Below are 26,032 nucleotides of genomic sequence, written 5' to 3' on the forward strand. Positions count from 1 at the left end.
TTTACAAGAAAATTACTTTGGATGGAACGATTTGCCTCCAGAAATTGTGGATGCTCCATCACTGGAGATTTTTAAGAAGCTATTTGTCCAGGATGGTATAGCAATCGTGGGTTCCTCTCGGTTTGGTCCAGTTCTGCCAAGCTGGTAGTGGTGACGATATGATGTCACCGAATCGGTTCTGCCCCCCCGCCCCCCGCATTATTCTTACCTTTTATTTGGCCCCACCCCCAATCTATTGCTGCCTCCTGAGTCCCAGCTGATTGGCTAGAAGGAAAAAAACTATTTAAACTCTTGCCGCAGGGCTTCAAAGGGCCGCCCTACAGCTGATCAGTGTTAAAAGGCAGTGTGGTGGTAGACCGGTGCCTCCAAAAACAAATGAGTAGACTGGTGCCTGCAAAAATAAATGGGTAGACCAGTGCCTCCAAAAACAAATGAGTAGACTGGTGCCTGCAAAAATAAATGGGTAGACCAGTGCCTCTAAAAACAAATGAGTAGATCAGTACAGCTCTGCAAGCAGTTAAAAGCCTGGTAGACCAGTACCTCTGCTAAATCCTAAAGAATTGTCACATGACCATCAAGCCATGCCCACAAAATAAGCCACGCCCACAGAACCGGTAGTAAAAAAATTTAAAACCCACCCCTGTGGTATAGGGTCTCCTGCTTGAGCAGTGGGTTGGACTAAAAGACCTCCAAGGTCCTTCCCAATCTTGATCTCTGTAACTCGAGGCTTTGTGCTCATGTTCATGTAGTTTTCGAAACAACAATATAGAAATGGTGTCGCTGCCTTTTTCCAGGATCTTTCTTTGACGTCTTGTCTTCAACACTGATGGTCTCCCATCCTGTCCGAATCAGATCTGATCTACTTAGCTTTTTGAAATCAGCCAGAACTGTGATGGCGAACCTATGGCATGCGTGCCCAAAGTGGCACACGGAGCCATGTTGCCTGGCACACACGGTGTTGCCCATTCCTCTTTTTGGGTTTCTGGCGCTCATACGATGATCACCTGGCCTTCGTGCGTGCGGCAGTGCTGGAAACTGGAAGAGCTGGTCTTCCGTTTTCCTGCGTGAGCATGCGTGCCAACCAGCTGATCATCGCGCGCACATGTGCACCAAAAACTGGAAGTTTAGCCTGGCGGAAACCAGAAGTTCATTTTCAAGCGCGCACATGTGCCCTGGGCAGCTCCTCTTCCAGGTTGCGGCCCAAACGAGAATGTGCGCGCTCCCTTTTCGGCACTCAGTGCCAAAAAGGTTTGCCATCACTGAGCTAGAATGTTGCCATTTATCCTCTCTTTAAAACAAATTAGTTTATCATTAGAAAGGGTTATTAAGAAGGCACGCTGGCTAGAAGAGATGTTAAACAAGGCGATAGATATGATGCCAGAACTCTTCCTTCTGGGTATAGTAAGGGATAATTACAAAAAAGAAGAAATATATCTTATGGTACACATATTAACAGCAACGAGGTTGATATTCGCACAAAATTGGAAATGCAGAGAGAACCCACAAGAGGTAGAAATAATTAACAAAATATTGGCCTGTGCAGAAATGGACAGGTTAATAATGGAGCTCAAAGATAAAGATGAATCGGAATTCTATGTAACCTGGAATACGTTTTATAAATGGCTAGAGAAAAGGAGGAATGTAGGGATAGAGAATTAGAAACAGAGTGAAGAAAAGGGGAGAAAAGTAAATAAAATAAAATTAAGAAATATTAGATAGGAATAAATTGGATTTGAATAGAGACTAAGGGAATATGTATGTAATTGAAGTGAGATTGAATGTACAAAAAGTATATATGGAATATGCATGATATATTGTAATATACGCGAAAGAAAAAGTGTTAGAAAAGTATGTATCGGACAAGTCGCACCAAGTCTAATGTTTTTAAACTGTATACTTAATAAAATTTATTAAAAAAAAAAAAGAGGATACGTTGGCTGTTGTACTGTCTATAAATTGAAGTATAACATCTTCCCTATCCCTTTTCTTCCCCTCCAGTATGGGCTACTGCATCCTCTTGGTCCATGGCTTAAACAAGCTTTGCCTGTGGCTAAATAAATGGGGAATCACCGCAATGTCCTTCTCGGCTTTGCTGCTGCTTCTGTTCTCTTGGAAAACAGTGAAACAGAACGAAATCTGGTTGTCAAGAGAATCTCTTTTCAGGTAGGATGGCTTTAAAAGAGCTGGTGGATGGAAAAGGCATGTTGGCTTTGTATGAGTATTCCAATGTGTTGCTATTCTGCATATGTTTTTGAAACTGAAGAAGGATTTATTGGATTATGAGCTGGACAACATGTATTTTGATGACTGCATAAACAGTCACAATAGCCAGTCTGGTACAGTGGTTAAAGGCACCAGATTAGAAACCAGGACATTTTGAGATCCCTTAGCTACAAAGCCAACTGTGTGTCCTTGGATCTAGTTTAGGCATCTCCAACCCATGGCCCGTAGGTTGCATATTGCCCTGGACAGCTAGTAATATGCCTCCCACCCCTCAAAATTGTAAACTTTTAACATTATTATGTGTTTTTTAATGATAGTTACCGTATTATATATAGTATTTTATATGCAGCCAAAAACAATTCCTCTTCACTCAATGCGGACCAGGCAAGCCAATAGGTCCTAGGAACAGGCAAGGACAAGCTACCGTATTTTTCAGAGTATAAGATGCACCTTTTCCCCCCCCTTAAAAGGGGGTGAAAATTTAGGTGCGTCTTATACACCAAATGTAGCCCTGCCCACCCACTGGCCCCCACCCTTTGGCCTCTGCCTCCCAGCAGTTTACCTCCTTGCAGCAAGAAGAAACAGCTCCTTTCAGCTTCAGCACAGCCTAATTAGCACAAGTTGATTGGATCGGCCTCCTGACTCTCAGCTGTTTTGCTCAGGCCTCTGCTGCTTGCTGCAAGGAGGTAAATTGCTGGGAGCAGATTTTTTTTTCTTGTGCTAATCAAGCTATGCTGAAAACGAAAATGAAAGTAAAGCAGGCTATTTGCTGTTTGCTGCAAGGAGGCAAAATTGCTGGGAGGCAGAGGCAGATTTCTTTTTCTTGTTTTCCTCACCAAAAAAGGTAGGTGTGTCTTATAGTCTGGAGTGTCTTATACTCCGAAAAATACAGTACTTCTGAAAATCTTGCCAAGAAACCTACAAAGACCAGACCAGGCAGTCACTAGAAGTCAAGACTCAGAGACACGCAATCAGACATACACAGACACAATCTGTAGCAAGGGAGTGGAAGGAAACGGAGTGATGCAATCAGACATTTAAAATGCTGCCTTTTATAAGTCTATTCTAATTTTGCCTTTATTCTTCATTTTTTCTTTGAGACAAATGACCCCACTGGGAATGTGGTGATCATCCTGTCCCCACTAACTGTCTTTTGCTATGGTTTTATAAATGTGGTACACATTTATTTAATAAGCACCTTATACAAATACTTGAAAAAAATCAATGGCAGGAAATTTAATCAGAGATTGCATGACAGACAGTTTGTTATGGTAGAACGCTGCATTATTGGAGATTCTCAAGGTAACAGAGAAAAAAATAGATTTGTTCCCTTTATGATGTGATTCATACATTGGGATTTTGGCTTGTTCCTCTCCAAATAAACCAGCACTGTTTCTTGGTTTAAAAATTAGATTTGTTAAGAAAACATCAAAGACCTGATGGAGATGCTTCATGGTTGGTTGCTGGCTGTCAGGAGGACATCATCTGAAGCCTCAGGAGATACTCTACCAAATTATTTTTTTAATGCGATTAAAGTGGGAAACTTAAATAAGTGTGGGCTAATGACAATAAAAGCAATTGGAAACTTGAAGGCATGTGTAGTTTTCGTGGCAACTGAATGGAAATGATTAATTTTTGCTTTCTTCAAGATATTTTTTGACTTCCCGGTCTAGTCTACAACCTTCCCTTTCTACCTACAAAACCGGTCCAACTTAATGTACAATTTCTTTTCCTAATCTCACCTGCTTCTTTTCCCCCAACATCCTCCACTTTTTGCAATGTGCCTGTCAGCACACCACTTAAAAATCAAGCGTGCTTCATTTACTTCCATCCCTAATTTAATTTTTCCCCTGGACAGGAGAAGCAAAATTGGGGAATATGTTACTTGTTCATGATGACCTGGAATCAAGTAATTTCAGAACTGACATACTGGTATTATTTCATTGTATAAATGACCCCCCCCCCCCCAAAAAAAAAAAAAAAAAAAGGTGGCAGGCTTTGAATTACCTGGTCATCAATGGACAATATTGAATAGAATTTGCACCTCACGCAGCATCTGCCAGGACTCTGTATAAATGGGACATAGCATCTTCCCCTCTGTGTAATTAGATGATCCCATGTCAAATTATGGATTATACCATGACTGGCTGTAAACTGTGGGCATATACCGGACCAGTATCTGATTTTTTAAATATAAAATATGCTGCACTTCGATGGTTAGAAGGCCTAGACATTGGTATTTCAACATAGATCATTTTAACATTTATATTTTATTGTGTTCTACTAATCTAGATGAAATGTTAATATATATTGCTAGTCCACGTATGATATGCCATATGCTAAATAAACAAATAATTTCATCAGGTCCACCTATTTCTCTTAGTCCTAAAATGGGAGCTCTGTTGGAAGCTGGAAATTTGTATTCTGTGTGGACAACCTGTGTCCTAAAAAATAAAACATATTCTTGACTCGTAGAAGTTTCATCTCAAGTGAACCGTTTATGCACTGCATTACAGGTTGGTCTGTGAGAAAGAAGGAAATCATATTGTTCTCAAACATAGCATAACCGTGGGGGTTTTTTTCCCCTTTATTTCCTACTCTCAACTAGTTCAATTGTTATATATTTTCTTCAGGGAACAATATCGGATTTTATTGGACAAGTGTTCATGGAAACTATGAGTTGGACCATTCAACGAGAAATGGAAAAAACGTTTTGTTATTGTTCCTCACATTTCCCTATGTGGCTATGTTATGCATACTTATTATTTCCTATTTTAATTAGAAAATGGTTTTCCAGGTAAACCTGGCACCAGATTTCAAGCTTTCCAGGACAATTTGGCAGAATACTGTACTTAGAAGTTTCCCAAGCAGCTAAATGTCAGATTTTGCTTGTGTTGATTACCTGAAGAATCTATAAGACTAGCACCATCAATTTTTTAATTTTTTTTTTTTAATTTGATTTATATGCCGCCCTTCTCCGGAGACTCAGGGCGGCTTACAATGCGTTAAGCAATAGCCTTCATACTTTTGTATATTTATACAAAGTCAGCTTATTGCCCCCACAAACTGGGTCCTCAATTTACCACCTTAGAAAGGATGGAAGGCTGAGTCGACCTTGAGCCTGGTAAGAATTGAACTCGCGCTAATTGCAGGCAGCTGGATGTTAAATGCTGCCTTAGAAGGCATTAGCCTCCTACGCCACTCAGGCTCCTCCTAAAATTTTAAAAATTTTAAGTTTTTAATTTAGGTATTGGATTTTTGAGAGTTATTATAGCTCTTCCTGAATGCAATTTTTTGGACAAAAGCTTACTGAAGTTTTATTTGGTACTCATCTCCATCTGTAGGATGTTTATAACAGTTTCCTTGTTCTTTTCAGTTTCACATGTGCTTTTTTGTTGCACATTCAGAACTGTCTCTGTTAGTGAATTGAAGGGAGGAGTTTCTGAGTTTAAGAAAGCTGTATGGATACTATTTGGAAAATGTTCTAGAACAGTGTTTCTTAACATTGAGATATGTGGACTTTTACTCTCAGAATTCCCAAGCCAGTATGATTGAGAAATATTGCTCTAGACAGATTTCTCCAAAGTACAGGCCCAAGCATTAATGAAAGTAGAAACCCTCCTAACTTGGAAGTATTTTTGTTCAACTTCTTTTTGGAAAAGTTGAGTCTTAACTTTTCTCTCTTATTCTTCAGAAAACTCGGTAGTTGGAAATTCTGCAAAAAGAAACCTAAGGACAGCAAAAGTAGAAGCACCCAAATTGTCCCTTCCTCTTCTACATCACCATCACCTCCTCATTGATTATACTTGCTTTGCTTTTTGTTAGACATTTCATAGCTGTTAAACTAAGACAGCCTTGATTGGTTGTCTATGAGACTTGGGGTTCATTGTCAACAGCCATACTGATCTAATAGTTGTTCTAAGGAAGTTCTCAGTGGAGAGAAACAGTCTTTATTAAGATCACCTTATGCCAGGGATGTCAAACTCAATGACATTGAGGGACGCATCAGGGTTGTGTTTGACCTTGGGGGGCCGGGTTGGGCATGGCCAGGGTGGGCATGGCCAGCTCGACGTCACTTGTGTTGGGGGCATCTATGGTGGCCCGGGCACTCTGCCAGTGAAAACGGGTTCTGAGCTCCGTTTTTGGCTGCCACGGCCTCCTACAACCCTCTGTCAGTGAAAACGGAGCTCGGGAGGGCAAGATCTAAGTACTCCGTGGGCCAGATCCGGCCCCCAGGCCTCCTGCAATCTTCTGCCAGCAAAACTGGAGTTTGGGAGTGCCGCCCGCGGCCCTCGCAAGCTCCGTTTTTGGCTGTGATGGCCTCCTGCAGCCCTCTGCCAGTGAAGGAGCTCCAGAGGGCTGCTCTGTTTTCGCTGGCAGAGGCACTGTGGGCTGGTCCTTTGCTGTTTGCAGGGCGGCCTCGTGGGCCAGATCTAAGCACCATGCAGGCCAGATCCAGCGCCTGGGCCTTGAGTTTGACACTCCTGCTTTTTGCCATCTGCAGGACTACTGAATCAATCAAACTCATGTTACAATCATATTTATCAGTATTATTAGGGGAAGGTGTGTGTGTGTGTGTGAGTGTGAGTGAGAGAGAGAGATAGAAAGAGAGGGAAATGATGCACGATAGAAAAGAACTGGGAAAGATAAGGAGCAAAGAAAAGGAAATACATTTCCCTAACTACTGAGAGTTGTGATTCTGTCCTTACTAGTTGCATGCCATTTTAGCTACTTTCTCCTTATAGGAATGCAGCTGGCCATCCTGACTCTGTCTGACAACAGACACTGTTGTCTGTTGCTACTTTTTGGCCCCAATGAGTCTGTGTCAGAACAGGGATTTATGTATGTATGTATGTATGTAATTTATATGCCGCCCTTCTCCCGAAGGACTCAACAAATTCAAAAATTACATAAAAATTATAATCAAATTAAAAATTATTTAAATGTAAAAATCCCCCAATAGGACAGACCATTTGGTGAAAGAGCCACATCTTCAGTTCGCAGTGAAAGGAGAGGAGGTCAGGGGCTGTCCTAAGCTCGCTGGGCAACCCGTTCCAGAGGGTTGGCGCTCCCATAGAGAATGCTTTCCCCCTGGGAGCCGCCAGCCAATATTGACTGGCTGACGGCACCCTGAGGAGGCCCGCTCTGGGAGTGCACAGGATGATGGGAGGATGGCAGGGGAAAGATCCTGCAAAATTAGAGACAAAGCTGCAAGCTTGGATTTTTATACAGTGTGTTCTTTCCCCATTATAATGAAATACCATAAATTCTTCCTTCATTTAGTATTCCCCACGTGTGCTAGCACTTCAAGTCCCAGAATTTCTTAGCTAATGTGAATCACCCCTGTTAACAATTCTGCATGATAGATGCTTTCTGGTATTTATTTTCGAGCAGGCTTCTTTCTTATTTGATGTTTCCTTGAGACAGAATAAAAAGGAAGTGAAAAGTCAGTCATGTTTAAACCAAGTGATTCACATTGCTGTTCCTTTGTGGTTTGTCTTCCATAGATCAGGAGTCCAAACTCTACCCCATAATGCCAAGGTGCACTACAACTATGCCAATTTTCTGAAAGATCAAGGCCGTGATAGAGAAGCCATCTACCACTACAAAACGGCACTCCAGTAAGTTCTCAGAAATATCCACAACATTCATTCGTCCTTCTTCTATTAGGGGAAAAAAACCTAGCCTGATTACTGGGAAGGAATAATGATATAGGACTGATTTATCCAGTGGGTAAAATGCAAGGAAAACTTGGGGCTGCATATATCTCATGGGGCTACCATTGAGAAGTCCTGTAACCTTCATGAAGAAAGATACTGCAAAATCCCTATTCCCTCCCCACTCCTGGGGGAAGGATATTGCAAAATCTCCATTCCCACCCCACTCTGGGGCCAGCCAGAGGTGGTATTTGCCAGTTCTCTGAACTACTCAAAATTTCCACTGCCGGTTCTCCAGAACCTGTCAGAACCTGCTGGATTTCACCCTGGTCCCATACTTGAACTTCCACTTTCATGAGGCCTGTCTCCAATCTCTAGAGTAGCATTAGACACACATTTTGGGATCTGAGGGGCCAATCTTAGAAATTTGAATTGAACAAGTTCTAATGGGTGAAGAAGAAGTTGAAGGAGTCCAGCTGGGCACCATAAAAATTTGTTCTATTGTTTTAGTTTTGAATAATTTGAGTGCTGAAGGGATATAATGGCCACCTCTTGTCTTAAGGAATTTGACAATGGCAGATGAGATACAGATGAATATTTCCTTTAAATTAGCCCGTTGATCAATTAATTCCCAGATACTTTTACTTTCTGGGTTGGAGTTCATATATTCCTTTGGAGAGAGTTTATGATGAATGCACTTCCTTGCCAAAACCGCCATGCTTATTGTCAAAGGATGTCAAGTTTTCAACTAGCCTGGTTAAAGGATGCTGTTTATGTCTAAATATAGCATGTTGGCAAGGCTTTGCAGTTCTGGTTCTATAAATACATATATAATGCTATCAACATGCATAATCATTACCAGTAGGCGTTTTTATGTTTCTTTAGAGAATGCTTTGTAGGCAAACAAAATTTACAAATGTATTGCATTGGAAACTGAAAACTAACATCAGCACAAAAGAGATCATCAAGAAAGAGAAGTGGGGAAAACATTTTTCTTCACCTACTCAAAAGTTGGCTCTCAAAATAATTTTCCTGCTCCAACAGATCTCTTGCACAGGTTGTGAAAAGCTGCAATGTAATTTGATTTTGGCATAGTGGATTATTTTAATACAGCCATTGTGGATTTATAAATCATAATTTATGACTTTGTGTGCGGGAAGACTTATAATCATTCATTTAGCAATTACAATGGCACTGAAAGTTACTGATAGCCAGTTCTTCACATTACAGCCATTGCAGCATCTCTACAGTCACGTGATCAAAATCTGGGTATTTTGATATGGGCATTTATTTACATCGGTAGCAATGTCCCAGGAACATGTGATCACCATTTGCACCTTCCAACAAGCAAAGTGAGTGGGGGAAGCTGGATTCTCCTGACAATCACATGATCCATTTAACATCAGTGATTTGCTTAACAACCATGGCAAAAAAAAAAGATCATAAAATTGGGTGTGATTCACTTAAGAACCACCTTGCTTAACAATGGAAATTCTGGTTCCAGTTGTGGTCTTAAATAGAGGACTACTTGCACCTCTCTCTCTCTGTCTTTTTTTTTTTTTAATTTGATTTATATGCCGCCCTTCTCCGGAGACTCAGGGCGGCTTACAATACGTTAAGCAATAGCCTTCATACTTTTGTATATTTTATACAAAGTCAGCTTATTGCCCCCGCAAACTGGGTCCTCATTTCACCTACCTTAGAAAGGATGGAAGGCTGAGTCAACCTTGAGCCTTGGAGAGATTCGAACCAGCAGAAATTGCAGGCAGCTGTGTTAATAACAGGGTGTGTATACCACTGTACTATCAAGGCTCTGTCTCTCCTATCTTTTTATCTGTCTGTCTGTCTATCGTAATTACATCTTATCCAGGGGTGAAATTTACTTACCTTCGCTACTTACTCGCTTCGCTTGTACGCAACACCTCTGCATATGCACAGGACCTTCTGCGCATGCGCAGAGGATCAAAAACAGTACGTGACGGTCGGTGGGCGGAGCCTCCCTCTACTGGCACTACCGGTTTGCCCGAGCCTGATAGAACTGGCTCAATTTCACCACTGCTCTTATATCTCTCTCCCTCTCCTAACTACATCTCTCTCTCTCTCTCGTCTATCTATCTATCTATCTATCTATCTATCTATCTATCTATCTATCTATCTATCTATCATCTATCTATCTATCTATCTATCTATCTATCTATCTATCTTACATATCTCTCTCTGTATCATAACTACTATCTATCTATCTATCTATCTATCTATCTATCTATCTATCTATCTATCTATCTGATGCAATGCTAGATAATAGCAGGAGGACTACTGATAGATGAACCAAGTTGTGATTCATGTAGTAAACTGTGCATAAGGAAATCTGCGATTTTCTTTCTCACAGTGTCAAAGCCCAACCACAAAACCTCTGCCGTTTCTCTTGTTTTTTTTTTTTTTTTAATTTGATTTATATGCCGCCCTTCTCCGGAGACTCAGGGCGGCTTACAATGCTTTAAGCAATAGCCTTCATTCTTTTGTATATTTTATACAAAGTCAGCTTATTGCCCCCACAAACTGGGTCCTCATTTCACCTACCTTAGAAAGGATGGAAGGCTGAGTCAACCTTGAGCCTTGGAGAGATTCGAACCAGCAGAAATTGCAGGCAGCTGTGTTAATAACAGGGTGTGTATACCACTGTACTATCAAGGCTCTTGTAGGGAGAAAAACATCTTGAAAAGATTTGGCCAACTTGCTCTCTTGAGGTTTCTGGCTGAGCTTATTGTACCCACTGCCTGGGCCATCTTTCAGCCACTTTGGGGTTTTCCCCACACTTTTCAGCTTTCCAAAATGCCAAAGTTTTAAACATACATAACAAAAAGAGAAATATGCGACGGACTTGCAGGGATTGAATTTGATTAATGCAAATTGAATTTAAGTAAAAACTACAGGAAGTTTAGTCTTGCCCTGCTTCATTGATTTTATAGCGTGAGGCTCCTGCGTGGAATGGGTAGCCACTGCCTTCCCTTGGGCTGTTAAGCAGAATGGAACCAATTTGGAGACAGACTGTAACCGAGGGCAAATGTTCTGCATAATTAGGTTTGCCTCATGTTTTCCTTCTGACCAATTCCTTGTAGCATTACTTTGTTTGCAGTATAAGCTCCTGAGGACATAACAGACTCAGAGCTGGCCCTAGGTTATAATACCATTTTTGTCAGCTGATTTCAGGTAACTTGGTCCATTGTGGCATTTATTCTTGTATTTTTACAGACTAAGAGGCAGAGAGATGCATATCAGGAAGTTCTGCTTTTAGCAATAGCAATAACGGTTAGACTTACCATACTTTTCAGAGTATAAGACAAACTTTTTCTCCCCCTTAAATGTGGGTGAAAATTGTGGTGCGTCTTATACACCGAATGTTGCCAAAGCCCCGCCCACCCGCCGGCCCCCACACTTCAGCTGTTTTTGACCTCCGTGCGTTGCATTTCTGGCCTCCGGTTCCAGGTGGCGGAGATTGGCAGCGGCAAATGGGCTGCAGCGAATGGGCTGAGGCAGTGGCAAGCGGGCGGCAGCGAATGGGCCATGGCGGCGGGGAACAGGCTGTGGCAAATGGGCCGTGCAGGTGGTGAATGGGCCACGCTGAACAGGCCGCACCAGCGGTGAACATGCTGCAGTGAACGGGCCATACTGAATGGGCCACAGCGGTGGCGAAAAGGCTGCGCCAAATGGGCTGCACTGAATGGGCCATGCCGAATGGGCCACGGTGGCGGCGAATGGATGGTGGCAAATGGGCTGTGTTGAACAGGCCGCGGCAGCGTCAAATGGGCTATGGTGAATGGGCCGTGACAAATGGGCCGCGGTGGCAGCAAAAGGGTGGTGGCGAATGGGCAAAGGCAGATTTTTTTTTTCTTGTTTTCCTCCCCCAATGTCTTATACTCCCTCTCCCACGTCTTATACTCGGGTGCGTCTTATAGTCCGAAAAATATGGTATATACCACTTCACAGTGCTTTTAAAGCCTTCTCTAAGTGGTTTACAGAGTCAGCCTATTGCCCCCAACAATCTGGGTTCTCATTTTACCCACCTCAGAAGGATGGAAGGCTGAGTCAACCTTGATTTTCCAGCTTTTACCCTCCAAGTCAGACCCAGACATTTCACAGCTTATATTTTGATGAGGAAACTTGGGAATTGAAGCCGACACATCTTAAAGTAGCTAAGGTTGAAAGACATTATTATAGATGCAAGCATGGCCCAATGAGTCAAGGACAACTCACCACGGTCAACTCGCTGCAAGAGAACTCGACGTGATCAATTCTCCACGGGACAACTTGCTGCAGGATAATTCAATGCTGTATCCATCATTTCATTCAGGATCTTTTGTTATCGATGACCACGTTTTCATCAAAATTATTTTAACTCTTGTATTTCTGGATAGACTTACTTTCTTTTATTATTATTGGCCACAGTTCTGTTGAAATTAATTTAAGTTTTGTACTTGTTGAGTTGTCCCATGTGGTGAGTTGGCCATGGTGAGTTGTCCCATTCCATGGTCCAAAACAGTTAAAAATAATAACTGAAAGGCAGCTAGCAGGTTTTCTTGATTGAGCTCTTAACTATTGAAAAATGCAAAATCTCTATTATCTGTAGATAGGAACAGACAGCTTTCTTGAATTGGCACTTAAGCTCAGTCAATTTGTTTGGGAATTAGGCTAAGCACCCAGTAATTGCTGTCAGAGACTTTCTCCTCCATCCCCCCACCCCCTCCAACTCCATAAGCATCAAGTGGCTGGGAAGAGCTTTAATTATAAAGAAGGTTGTTTTTAGGATTGATTTGCTAGGAGGGTTAATTAAGCCTCATTATAGGTGTATAGACTAGAGCAAAGCTCTTTTCAGAGCATTGCCAGCACCATTGCAGGTATGAAGGACCGGCAGTGAATCTTCTAAAGTTGCTGCTAGCTGCACTAAGGGATTTGTGGTTGCTTGGCAACTTGAAATTAAGTTGTGATCACCTTGCTCTCATCTGTCATCTTTTCAACTGCAGCAATTCAAGTGGGTGAAACTAAACATGGTTTCATGTTAGGGCACTGCTCTTCTTGCTGCTAAAAAAATATTTGGATCCAGCAAGGAGCAGGTAGCACTTGTCTCTTTGATAATAAGCAACTAGATAACCATAAGGTTTTTTTAGAAAATGAAAATGGAGGATAGTTAATCAGTGCTTTACTTGAAATGAGCAGATTGTCTTGCCCAGAAAAAAACATAAGAGAAAGTGAAGGTGGTGATAGGGGGGCTCCTAGGGGGGCTCCTAGGGGTAGAAGGCTAGAGAAAGGGACAAATAACTTTCTGGGGCTTTGCAAGTGGTGATGTACCTCATACAGCTATTTTGAAGATCCCTCCCTCCAGCTTTTTTTATTGGAACACCATGACATGTCTTTAAAATTCCAAATGCATCTCTTGGCCTTGAAAAGATCTCAGGCCTGTATATTTTCCATGGTGACCAGCATAGAAATTGTTAGAGTCTTGCAAAAATCAAATCCAGAAAGCACACACAGGCAGACTGATGCAGCAGGATTCATTAACTTCTTTATATACATAATAACAGATGAAGATAAATGTACAATACCAATAGCTGGTTCACAGGCAGAGGAGAGAACCGTTCTTAGTTTCAATTCAGCAGAGCAGACCAGTAGACAAGTTCACAGACTGCTTAGTTTCAGTTTCAATTCTCTGCATAGACTCAGAAGCTGCAGACTAAGACACGCCCTGGCTCCAGTCTGTCTTGGCTGATTGAGTTGCTATGCTTATTCATTGGCTGACCTTGTTACCATGTCTCTGCCAGTTCATGAATAATCTGACAGAAATAAATTTAGGGAGAAAAATGTCAGGTTGAGACAAACAGGAAAATGGGACATTCTGATAAATAGTGGTTTGTGACTAGTTATGCCCCCCTCTAGTTCATTTTTTTTTTTTTTTTGTAAATGATGAAGTCCACCCCTAAGAGATATTTTCTATGCATGCCCCCTGCCATATTTTTAAAATTGCATCTCAGCTCAGAAGCACTGAAAAATTAGTAACACCTAACTAATGCTATAGGGCAGTTTTTCAAACTTGGCAATTTTAAGATGGGCGGACTTCAACTGGCAGGAAAATTCTAGGAGTTGATGTCCATACATCTTAAAAGCTGCCAAATTTTTAAAAATTGCTGCTATTCATCAATTCTATATGTGAGAAAGGGCAAGGAGGTAAGTCATGAAATAATAGGAGAAGTGAATTCACTCAGATATCCAGAGTGTGAACAATAAGGAAGAAGCTGAGATCATCATATAGATGATACCACTTTTCTGGGTTCCAATAAACAAAAATTCACAAGATAAATAGAAAAAACTGCAGTTCTTTTATAGAAATGAAAGCTTGACACTAATTTTTAGTATTATCAAATGCAGAATGGTGGCTACTATAGATTTGGACAGCTCTTAGGCAAGGCTTGTTTAGGTAAATTTTCAGCTATGAGTAAACCGGGCAATGTTGGATAGCACCATATAAACTTTGTTACCTCTTTCCTGTAGCATAGCATATTGTGCCAACATGGTCAATATAACAATAGCATGTAGACTTATATACCGCTTCATAGTGCTTTTACAGCCCTCTCTAAGAGGTTTACAAAGTCAGCATATTGCCCCCAATAATTTGGCTCCTCATGATTTAGTTCCTGTGTGAATAACTTCAGTTTTGACAGAAATCTTAGGCAACTTAAGAGAGGTAGAAGGAAAGATGACATTAACATATTAACATATTTTTTAAAATAGACATTAACATATTTTTTTTAAAAAAGTAAAATCTCTCTTGATTTGAGCACAACACCTGACACCTCCATGTTATATTTATGTTGTTAAAGAGCGTCAGAATGGTTTGACATCTGAGGGAGATGGACGTTTAAGAAATTTGAAATATAAATAAATAAATGAGGGTGAAGGCTCGTTCTTTTGAATTTGTGGGTTGGTGTCCGAACGTTTCGTTACCAGGCTAGGTAACATCTTGAGCAGAGTGTAAGGGATCCTGCTAATGAAGTGTTTGGAAACCAACCCACAAGCTCGGAGAACAAACCTTCACCCTCATCCTACCCTCAAGATACAGATACTGCCGCTATTGCAAATAAATAAATATAAATAAATCCCAGACTCTTTGCTTCTCAGTCATGACCTTGGGATTTGTACTCCTCTCCCATTCAAGATTGCTTAAGCTCAAATTTGCTAGGAGTTTTCAAGATCAACCAAGGCCGCCTACTACTTTCTGTGACAGCATAGTGTGAGGTACATTCCAAGAAACGCAATGATGGTTTTCAGCCGGTTCGGACTGGTTCAGGAGAACCGATAACGGAGATCACAGGTGGGCCTGCCCGCCCGCCCCAGTGCTATGCTGTCCTATTTAGCCATGTTTTCAAGGCTGGGCGCATGTGTGGAAGGAATGCACGCGAGCAAAGCACATGCACGGAAGGCTGGGTGCATGCATGGAAGTTGTGCGCCAGTGGTGGGTTTCAAATTTTTTTACTATCGGTTCTTGGTGGGCATGGCAGGGGAAGGATACTGTAAAATCTCCATTCCCTCCCCACTCCAGGGGAAGGTTACTGCAAAATCCCCATTTCCTCCCGATCAGCTGGGACTCGGGAGGCAGAGAATAGATGGGGGTGGGGCCAGTCAGAGGTGGTATTTACCAGTTCTCCGAACTACTCAAAATTTCTGCTACCGGTTCTCCAGAACTGGTCAGAACCTGCTGAAACCCACCCCTGGTGCGCGCGCAAAGCGAGCGAGCATGCATGCGTGTGTGCACCACACCGGAGGTAAAAATATGTGAAACCCACCTCTGAAGAAACGCAATGTGCATACTAGTATTCCTCTATAATTATAATATAGAAATCCCGTCTTTTAAAAAATCACAGCAAGAATCTTCAAGCTTCCTTCAGGAAAGAAACGTCAGCTTTGCTCAGCAGTGATTTTTCAAGCAGGGTATTTCCAAAGGAAAAAGGTGGATCCAAAACGATGCATTGATGCATTGATATCAGCCCTATTGTAAATTGCAGCCAGAGAGCTGACCATTTCCACAGCCCAGAAGCCACAGGGGAGGCGGTCATAAGCAAAATAAAATAAACTTCTCTATTTGTCTGGGCAGAAATTCTTTTCTTTGTGCCAAGCACAGATGGAGGACATTAACCTTAGTTTGAAAGGGTCATTCTTTTGGGAGAATGCAAACTGAGTGGTATCTAAACCAGAGTTCACAAGCAATTGATATTCTGGAATGGTGATAATGTTTAAAAACCTTTAAGTATACTTGCAGCAAAGCAATAAAGATAAATGGCTACAACAGAGATCTTTGGAAGCGTTCCAGGCATGTTGGAGCCAGGGAAAAAATGTCACGCTGCTTGGCAGAAGTGTTTTTAGGGAAATCAACAGAAAAAAGTAAGATCCTTGATGTTGCGAGAGACTGGTGATTATGGAGAGCCGAAGTTTATCCCTAGAGGTTTAATTTTAAAATATTTGCCATTAGAGCAGAATTGCGCTTTCCATGAGACATCTAGCTGGAAGGAATATCAAAGAATGTTAATCTTGCAGGAAATAAAGGACTGCTTCTTTTTGCTACATGGGTGTATTAATATGTGGGAGTTACAGCAGGAATATTGGGATATTTCATTTCCAGTACTCTGTTTAATGGCCAATTAGAGTCTGTCTTATTATGTACACATGTGCTCTCTTTTCTCTCTTTGAAGGTCAGGGTTCCTAGTCAGCCAAATGTATTTTGCTTTCTATTGTTTGCCATTGCAGAGCCTGTTTCTTCATTCTCTGGTTGCCCTTGGTCTTGCTTTCGTGGTCATTCTTCAATGCTGCATGTTTTGCATGCAGAAATGTCCACCATAAAAATCCTACTTTTGCCATTGTTGGCTTTTTCAGGATAGTATATTTTTTTTACAGGCAATGCAAAGAAATCTCTCCTGATAGGTACAAGCCACAGTGGTGTCACTGTGGAAATTACACCAGTGAGGTAATCGGAATTGGATGCAATTGGATTATTTGGGTGAGGATGTCAAGGGGCTCATTGGATCCCTTGTGGATTGTGCTTGGCTAAAGGCAATGGTGGGATTCAGGTAATTTAACAACCGGTTCTCTGCCCTAATGATTTCTTCCAACAACCAGTTTGCCAAACTGCTCAGAAAGTTAACAACCGGTTCTCCCGAAGTGGTGCGAACTGGCTGAATCCCACCACTGGCTAAAGGGGCTAAACGTTTGGGTGCATAGGATTGTTCCAAGCCATAATGGAGTTTTAATAGAATAGAATAGAATAGAATAGAATAGAATAGAATAGAATAGAATAGAATAGAATAGAATAGAATAGAATAGAATAGAATAGAATAGAATAGAATAGAATAGAATTCTTTGTTGGCCAAGTATGATTGGACACACAAGGAATTTGTCTTGGTGCATACGCTCTTGGTGTACATAAAAGATACATTTGTCAAGAATCATAAGGTACAGCACTTAATGATAGTCATAGGGAAACAGTCAATATAAATCTTAAGGATACCAGCCACAAGGTTAGAGTCATACAGTCGTAAGTGGGAGGAGATGGGTGATAGGAACGATGAGAAGATTAATAGTAATGCAGATTTAGTAACTAGTTGCCAGTGTTGAGGGGATTATTTGTTTAGCAGAGTGATGGCGTTCAGGAAAAAAGTTTTTCAGGAAAAAACTGTTCTTGTGTCTAGTTGTTCTGGTGTGCAGTGCTCTATAGCGTCGTTTTGAGGGTAGGAGTTGAAACAGTTTATGTCCGGGATGTGAGGGGCCTGTAAATATTTTCGCAGCCCTCTTTTTGACTCAGGTCCTCAATGGAAGGCAGGTTAGTAGCAATTGCTTTTTCTGCAGTTCTAATTATCCTCTGAAGTCTGTGTCAGTGTCATAATGGAGTTTGCTGGCACTGGATATGGTGCAAAAGGAGCCATTGTAGTTTATTCCATAAGCCATGCTTCAATAATATGTGGATGCAATGTATGGCATGGCCCATATATTCTGGTTCTTCAGCTACGAAGGGTAGGCAAAAGTAATTGGGAAGTGAAGTATGTTTTTATTTCTAATGTTGCTTTTTTCTTAGTGGTAAGTGTGTGAGTGTGATAAATAATAGGAGGAGGACTTTTTTAAAAAAGAATTCTTCTATGTGCTATGGCCTTTAGTCTGAAACCACTACAAGTAGACCTCAATTTATGACTGATCAGTTAGTGACTGCTTGAAATTATGATGGACCTCACTAGAGGTACTTAGACTGGATTCAAAGTTCTGATGGCCATCCACCGCCCACCCCACACCCCATCATATGACTGTATTTTGGGCATTCAGCAGTTGGGTTTCATTTATGGCCATTTGCAGTGTCCTGCATCATATGATCACGTTTTTGATATTTTTGCCCAAAATTGGCAAAAGTTACTTCTGGCTTTTAGCAAAAATGCCCCATAGCAAACAATTGCTTCACTTAACAACCGCAAAAATGGTTGTAAAAGCAGGTCGGTCACATGGGTGACCCCTTTTTATGACTGTCACAATTTATGAATGTGATGGGCATGCTCCATTAAGGTTGTAACTCAAGGACTACCTGTACTCTTGAATGAAGAAGTTCCATTGATCCAGTTAAACTTTCCCTCCTGAGTTTCCATTGTATCTGTGGAGGATAATGTCATCTTTGGGACTTCAGTACAGAGAATCTGTTTTCAATGCACGGTATAATCCTGCTAATTTTTGGTTAGAAAAGATACTAAACATGCTAAAGGCAGTCAGGTATTTAACAGCAAACAGCACTGGCGGTTTGGTTTTAAATGGGAAAACAAAGTGTAACATGCACAATCCAAATATCCCAACATGTTCAAATTTTAAGTTGCCTTTGTAAATTTACAATTGGAATGGGTTACCTAATATTATAAAATTGTTAAATAAATGGTGCATGTGAGCCAGGGGTGGGTTCTAAATTTTTTTTACTACCGGTTCTGTGGGCGTGGCTTATTTTGTGGGTGTGGCTTGGAGGTCATGTGACTAGGTGGGCATGGCTAGCTGGTCAGAGTCATTTCTGGAAGGTCCTCACACTTACGACCAGTCCTCGCACTTACGACCCGACTCATTTGTTTGCTTTTAACACTGATCAGCTGTAGGATGGCCCTTTGAAGCCCCACGGCAAGAGTTTAAACAGTTTTTTTCCCTCTAGTCACCAGCTGGGACTCAGGAGGCAGCAATAGATTGGGGGTGGGACCAAATAAAAGGTAAGAATAACGTGGGGGGGGGTGGGAGGGCGGGGGGGGGAGAACCGGTTCGGTGACGTCATATCGTCACCACTACCGGCTCGGCCGAACTGGGAGGAACCCACCACTGATGTGAGCAGTAACCATGATGAAGCCCAGATATCTTAAACATTGTCAAAAGAATGAATGTACCCTTGATGGTTTCAGTGAGGTTTGTTTTTAATGGCTCAACCTTGGAATGGCCCTGGAAAACAACCCAGAATTCCTTATGGGCTGTTTCCATTGTTGTTCTTGTAGCTTTTTAATGCTTTAATATTTGTTAATGGTAATGATTTTAAATATTTATTGTTTTAGTTTTGTCGTATGCTGCCCAGAGTCACTTGTTTATGAAATGGGCAGCTAGATACTGCCCATTTAATGCCCAAATAAAATACTTCATTTTCACTTGGAGCACAATGAATATATGATTCTAGATCAGGGGTCGGCAACCTTAAACACTCGGAGAGCCATTTGGACCCATTTTCCACAGAAAAAAAACAACAACACCAGGAGCCACAAAACTCTTCCCGTGCCTGAGTATTTCCTGAGCGGCCACAAAACTAGCATATGTAGTTGAATTAAAGATTCTGTTTTCTTCTGAAACTTTTCTTTTCTTGGTCTTATCCATGGTTGGCCTTCCGGGGGTCGAAAAGCCCAATAAATTGCGTGCCGGTGGGTGTCGCACACTGGCGGTTGTGACAGATATTTTGAACGACAGAGCCACAGCAAAGGGATGAAAGAGCCACATGCAGCTCCAGAGCCGCAGGTTGCTGACCCCTGTTCTAGATCATTATGAGGTCTAGAATTGCAACCTTAAAATATCACTACACTAAACACAGTGAACATTCTGAATAAAGATGGTTGGGTTGTGCCTGTTAAAATGTAAGAAAGAATATTTTAGCGCAAATGTTCATATATAGTTTTGCACGTGCGATTTCCATATATTTTTCTTACTCCAATAGGCAGTCTTGTTCCAAATAATGGAAACGGGGGATAATGTATCTCTTCTACCTCTAGCCAAAAAAAAAAAAAAAAAAATTGCAAGAGATTGTGGAATTTCAGCTCTTTTACGTACCTACAGAATATTAATGCCAACACACCAACATTCTGTGTGTTTTCAATTCTGGGATAAATGACAGAATTTAGTCAGATCTGGCGCAAGTTATCAGCCATTTACACTCTTCCTGTGTAGCTCTCCACAGTAAAGCAAAGAGCCAAATCTCCCTGGAGTTTGGCTGCAGTCACTAAAATGCTGTGTCAGGGACATTCGTAGCCAACAATCAATCCAGAAATGAGCAAAAGAGCTGCATATTCTTAAATAGATACAGCAACAAAGAAAACATTCTGGGAGGTAAGCAATTCCATGAGCTCTTAACACAAACCATTTAATGAGCTCCTTAGGGTAGGCCTTCTCTTTGGCTTTGGAGATTCTTGAGATGAACTGGTCATCACACAAAAATTTCCCACCCGTTTTCTACTCGTTTCTTTCTTTTTGTGCATTTACTTACATATTTTTTCTTCTTTTTCCTTTTTTTTCCTTTATTTATTTTGAATTTTTTTTAAAAAAATGATTTCTTATACACATAATATAAATGTACATTCTCTTATACATAATTGATCATACATATACATATTTTTCTTAAAGAAAGCATAAAAATAAAGCATTTTAATTACATTCGGGGTTGCTCTTCTACCCTTTCTTTTCCCTCCTTTCACAACAAACCTTCTTCTTCTTCCTTTCCCTTCGCCCCTCGTCTCGTCTCCTACTTTCTCCCTCCTCCTCTCCTTCCTCTTTCCTGCTTCCCCTTCTTTTCCCCCACTCCTCCCTGCTTTTCCCCCTTTCTCACCTTCTCTCCTACTCCTGGTCCCTGTCCTTTCTTCCTCTCCTTTCCCCTTTCTTCCATTCCTCTCTCTCCCTCTCCTCTTCTTAACCTCTCCTCCTCTCTCCTTTCTTTCTCCTTTGTTGTGGAATATTTTCCTTGTTTGGTATCTGACCAACTCAAATATTCTAGTGATATATACTTTCTTTTCGATTTCTTTTCAATTTTACTCAATCTCTCATTTTTATCATCATAATACTTACAGATTGTAGTATTTATCATTCATAGTTTACAACAGAGGTGGTATTCAGCCGGTTCATTCCAATTCGGGCAAACTGGTAGCAGTGACTGCTGGTGGGCCCGCACCCACTCGCCCGCCCGCCCGGACATAATGCCATCCTATTTAGCTACATTTTTGAGGCCGGGCGCATATGTGGAAGGTGCGCACGAGCAAAGAGCATGCATGGAAGGCCGGGCGCATGTAAGAATATTGGAAACCCACTGCTGGCTTACAACCACAGGTGATTGTTTCACAGAACACAGGAAGCTAAGTATATTCACCTGATGTTTGACACATATCCTGACACACGTAGCTGGGGTTTGTCCATTGGACTCGAACCATGTTATGATTTAGTTACTTTGGGCTTATGAACAGTGAAACCCCAGCCATTGCAGCATGTAAATGGTCTAATGTTTTGCCTCATTTGATTACAATTTATTTAATAAACTATGAGGACTATTTACCAGCGGAACAGCTTGCCTTCAGAAATCATGGGCGCTCCATCACTGGAGGTTTTTAAGAGACTAGACAATCACTTATCTGAAATAGTATAGGTTCTCCTGCTTGAGCAGGGGGCTGGACTAGAAGACCTCCAAGGTCCCTTCCAGCTCTATTCTGTTCTATATTCTACAAACTATGGCTTGATATGTTGGGTAAACCTGACATAACATACTTACCATATTTTTCGGACTATAAGACGCACCGGAGTATAACACACACCTTAGTTTTTGGGGAGGAAAATAAGAAAAAAGCTGATTGGCGGTGGATTGGCCTCCCGGAATACCCCCAATCAGCTGTTCCCAGAGGTGAACTTTAGCAACAGGTTCGTTGGTTGTGAGCTCTGTGCCTTGCTTTTTTTTCACCTCCGTTTCAGAGGCTGGGCAGGGCTACATTTGGTGTATAAGACGCACCCAAATTTTCACCCTCTTTTAGGGGAAAAAAGGTGCGTCTTATACTCTGAAAAATACAATACATAATTTTGCTTGATGTGAAAATGCCATTGTACTCACTAGGTGTTCTACTTAGTTAAATAATAAAAAATACTATAGGGCAACACCTGATTTTTGCACATAGCCTTCAACCATAGTCATTTAAGAATCTTTCAGCTGGGAGCGAATCAGAGTTGCAATTTCCGAACACAATCAAACTGCATCATCTGCAGCTAATAATTAGATTACCTACCGCAACTCAGCTTGTATTCATTTGGATTTCTTCCTTGTCTTGGTTCTTGATCAGCACAAGATCCCCATTTTCTCACTCTTGCAAATGTCCAGCCATTTTAAACGATCTTTTTGACCATATATCCCATAAATGGATAAACATTGAAATGGGCCTTCACCTTGTCTCATTTCTGGAGAAGTGTTTGTATTTTGCTGATTTGATAGGACAAGTTTTTTCTTAACCTTGGCAACTTGAAGATGTGTGGACTTCAACTCTCAGAACCCAGCTGCTGTGGCCTAGAGGTGGAGCTCTTGCCTCACAATCAGGAGGTTGTGAGTTCGATCCCAGGTAGAGGCAGATATAGGATCTCCTGCTTGGGCAGGGAGTTGGACTAGACTTGCAAGGTTCCTTCCAATTCTGTTAATCTGTTAAATCTGTTAAATTCTGGAAGTTGAAATCCACAGATCTTCAAGCTGCCAAGATTAAGAAACCATGGGATATGATATAGGACTACTGTACGGTACTGATTGTGGAATGAATAGGAGAAAATCTTTTTTCTTGCTGACTGGCCCCATGATAGGGCTCAGAAAGGAAAATGATGAGTTTAGTTAGAGTTATTACAGAACATAGCATTTCATGCACTCTTGCCTCCTCGTATTTTAAAGTAATACCCAGGCAGCCACTATGGTGGGAAATCAAGTTTCCGTATGATTGCTTATGAATTTATTTGTATGTAAAACATGCAGCGGATTCCATTGAAATTTCATTAAATTGCACTCCGGCTATACATTGTTCACATCTCTCTCTCCTGATATTTCCAACATTAAACAGGTGGGGGGAAAAACACATGCTTTTAACAGAACGCAAACTGGTTTTCTTGTTCTTGACTTTCTCTTCCAGTGGCAATCCTTTTGTAAAATAATCTCTGAGCATCTTTCTCTTGAGAGTATAGTATTTTTTTAAAAAAAATATCATTGACATATACATGGGGAAGGGAGAACAATGTGATGGGAAGCCAGAAAAAATGCTGGTCTCTTTTGGCAGTGTGTGTCTTTATATGAAACTCAGCTGAGATAGTATCCTTTTTATTTTTAGTATCAAGTGATAGGCTGTCTTTCTTTTCACAGATGTTTCGGTTATTTCCCTCTGTCTAGGAAGATTCTAGATCAGAGTTTCTCAACCTTGGCAGCTTGAAGATGTGTGGACTTCAACTCCTAGAATTCCCCAGCTAGCATGTAGCCGGCTGACAAATTCTCGGAGTTGATTGTCCACACATCTTCAAGCTGCCAAGATTGAAGAAACACTGGAGATGTTCATAGAATTGCAATGCTCCTCAGAGGCTGAGAATTCTCATTCAGCATAAGGTAACCTGGTCCAATAGGACTCCAACTTTCCACACAGAGTGGACACTATAAATGTAGCTCTTTTTTTTTTTTGGCAAAGTGAAAGATGTTAAGCCGTGACTCAGCCTTCCATCCTTCCAAGGTCGATAAAATGAGGACTCAAACTGTTGGGGGCAATATGCTGATTCCCGTAAACTGCTTAGAGAGGGCTGTAAAGCACTGTGAAGCGGTGTATAAGTCTGTGCTATTGCTATTAAAATCGTGGTTCTCGCCAGCGATGGGTTTCACATATTCTTACCACCAGTTCGCCGCACAGATATACGCTCGCTTCGCACGCACGCTTGCTCGCCTTCCGTGCATGCACCCGGCCTTCCGCGCATTTGCTTTGCTCGTGCTCACGTCTTCCGCACATGCGCCCAGCCTCAAAAATGTGGGTAAACAGGACGGCATTACACTGGGGCGTGGGGGGGGGGCATCCCATCCGCAGTCGCCACTACCAGTTTGCCCGAACCGGTACAAACTGACTGAATACCACCTCTAGTCCTGTCCTTTGTGGTCCAAGTCTGGGAACATGGAGCAGCCACTGATCACCATAGCTAAGTCCTAGAATTCTCTTGCTATTTATTTATTTATTTTAAAAAAATAAATTGTATTGCTTGTAGTGGAACATTAACAGGCCAAGAGAAAATGCATTGTCTGATGCATTTGTTAGCTAGAAAGATAGGGCCCAAAATATAAAGAGGTGAAAATGTTACCTCCTTTTTTTCTAGTTGAAACAGCAGCATATAAGCCATCTGTTGGGAACAGGCAAACTCTGAACTAATGCTATGATCTCTCTTTGTTTCTCTCATACTGAGGCTAAAGGCTAAACGATCTTGTTGTGCAGCCCTCTACAAGAACATTTATTTCATGGGGATGGCAGATGATTAGATTAGATTAAGATTAGATTAGATTAACAGAGTTGGAAGGGACCTTGTAGGTCATCTAGTCTAACCCCCCTGCCCAAGCAGGAGACTCTACACCAGTGATGGCTAACCTTTTTGCCGTTGTGTGCCAAAAGCAGGGGGAGTGCGGGGGGTCGCACGCACATGTGCCCCCACCCATAATTCAATGTGCCCCATCCCCCCGGGCATGCGGATGCGACCCCCCCGTGCTCCCCTCGCTTTTGGCACGCAATGGCATGGTGGACCCAGTAGGTCCCACCGGAAGTCAGCAAAACGGCCATTTCCAGCCTCCGGAGGGAAGGTCGTTTTCACCCTCCCCAGGCTCCTAGAAAGCCTCTGGAGCCTGGGGATGGTGAAAAATGGGACTTCACCACCCCTCCGGAGGCCCTCCGGAGGCCGGAAACAGCCTGTTTCCAGACTTCCGGTGGGTCCGAAAGTCCCGAAAATCAGTTGCGCTGGAGCTGAGCTAGGGCAACGCTCGCGTGCCCACTGATATGGCTCTGTGTGCCACCTGTGGCATGCATGCCATAGGTTTGCCATCACAGTCCTACACCATTTCTGACAAATGGCAGTCCAGTCTCTTCTTGAAAGCCTCCAGTGATGAAGCTGACACAACTTCCCACAAGTCAAGCTGTTCCATTGGTTGGCACCTGTGTGGGTACAGAAGGACAGCAGTGTCTTTAAATTCCTTCTGTGGCAGGACGGGACCTCCTCCATTTGCAATTTTATTTATTTATTTATTTATTTGTTCAACTTGTATGCTGCCTTTCTCCGAAGACTCAGTTTTCTACCTGAATTGTTAGCACTTGTTAGAGCTTTCTACCCCAGCTTATTCTTTCATTCAATTTGATTTAATTTAATTTCTGCACTGCTGATTTATACCAGTTTCAGAGAACACCTTCAAAACCTGTTGGCCTAAACAGCCTCTAAAACTGATGACCTTATAAATGTCTCTTTTGGACTTTTGGTCTCAGCATAGAGTCTGGACTTTAATTCCCATTGGCCTTGACTTTGCCAATTGCACAGCCATTTCATTTTATGAAATGTTTCCTTGTATGCTGACATTCTTACTGAGAGACAAGAGTGTAGCCTCAGGTAATAAATTCTCACTTCTATTTTTTCTCATGTGTTTTTAGTTGATTATTGAATTGTCTTGGTCTCCCTCAGATAACTGAGACAACCAGTGAGGTTTAAAGGCCAAGAATATTTATAAAAAAAGTAAGTGTCCCAAAAGAAAAGATTGGTTAAACTTATCTTGAAATCCATTTCTTCCTTCTACTTTTTGTATTGAAGCTATAATTAATCTTTTTGAATTCTTT

General features: G+C 41.7%; 1 protein-coding gene across 1 annotated transcript in view; it reads left to right on the forward strand.

The window, feature by feature from the left end:
• TMTC1 (transmembrane O-mannosyltransferase targeting cadherins 1) overlaps positions 1-26,032 on the forward strand; it is a 141,772-nt gene that overhangs the window by 72,873 nt on the left and 42,867 nt on the right. Inside the window, exons 9-10 of the mRNA XM_070947297.1 lie at positions 1,999-2,163; positions 7,731-7,844. Of these exons, the coding sequence (XP_070803398.1) occupies positions 1,999-2,163; positions 7,731-7,844 (279 nt within the window). The remainder of the gene's footprint in view (positions 1-1,998; positions 2,164-7,730; positions 7,845-26,032) is intronic.

Source organism: Pituophis catenifer, unplaced genomic scaffold, assembly GCF_029215685.1.
Source record: "Pituophis catenifer annectens isolate HBS135680 unplaced genomic scaffold, rPitCat1.0.hap2 SCAF_7, whole genome shotgun sequence".
NCBI lineage: Eukaryota > Metazoa > Chordata > Lepidosauria > Squamata > Colubridae > Pituophis > Pituophis catenifer.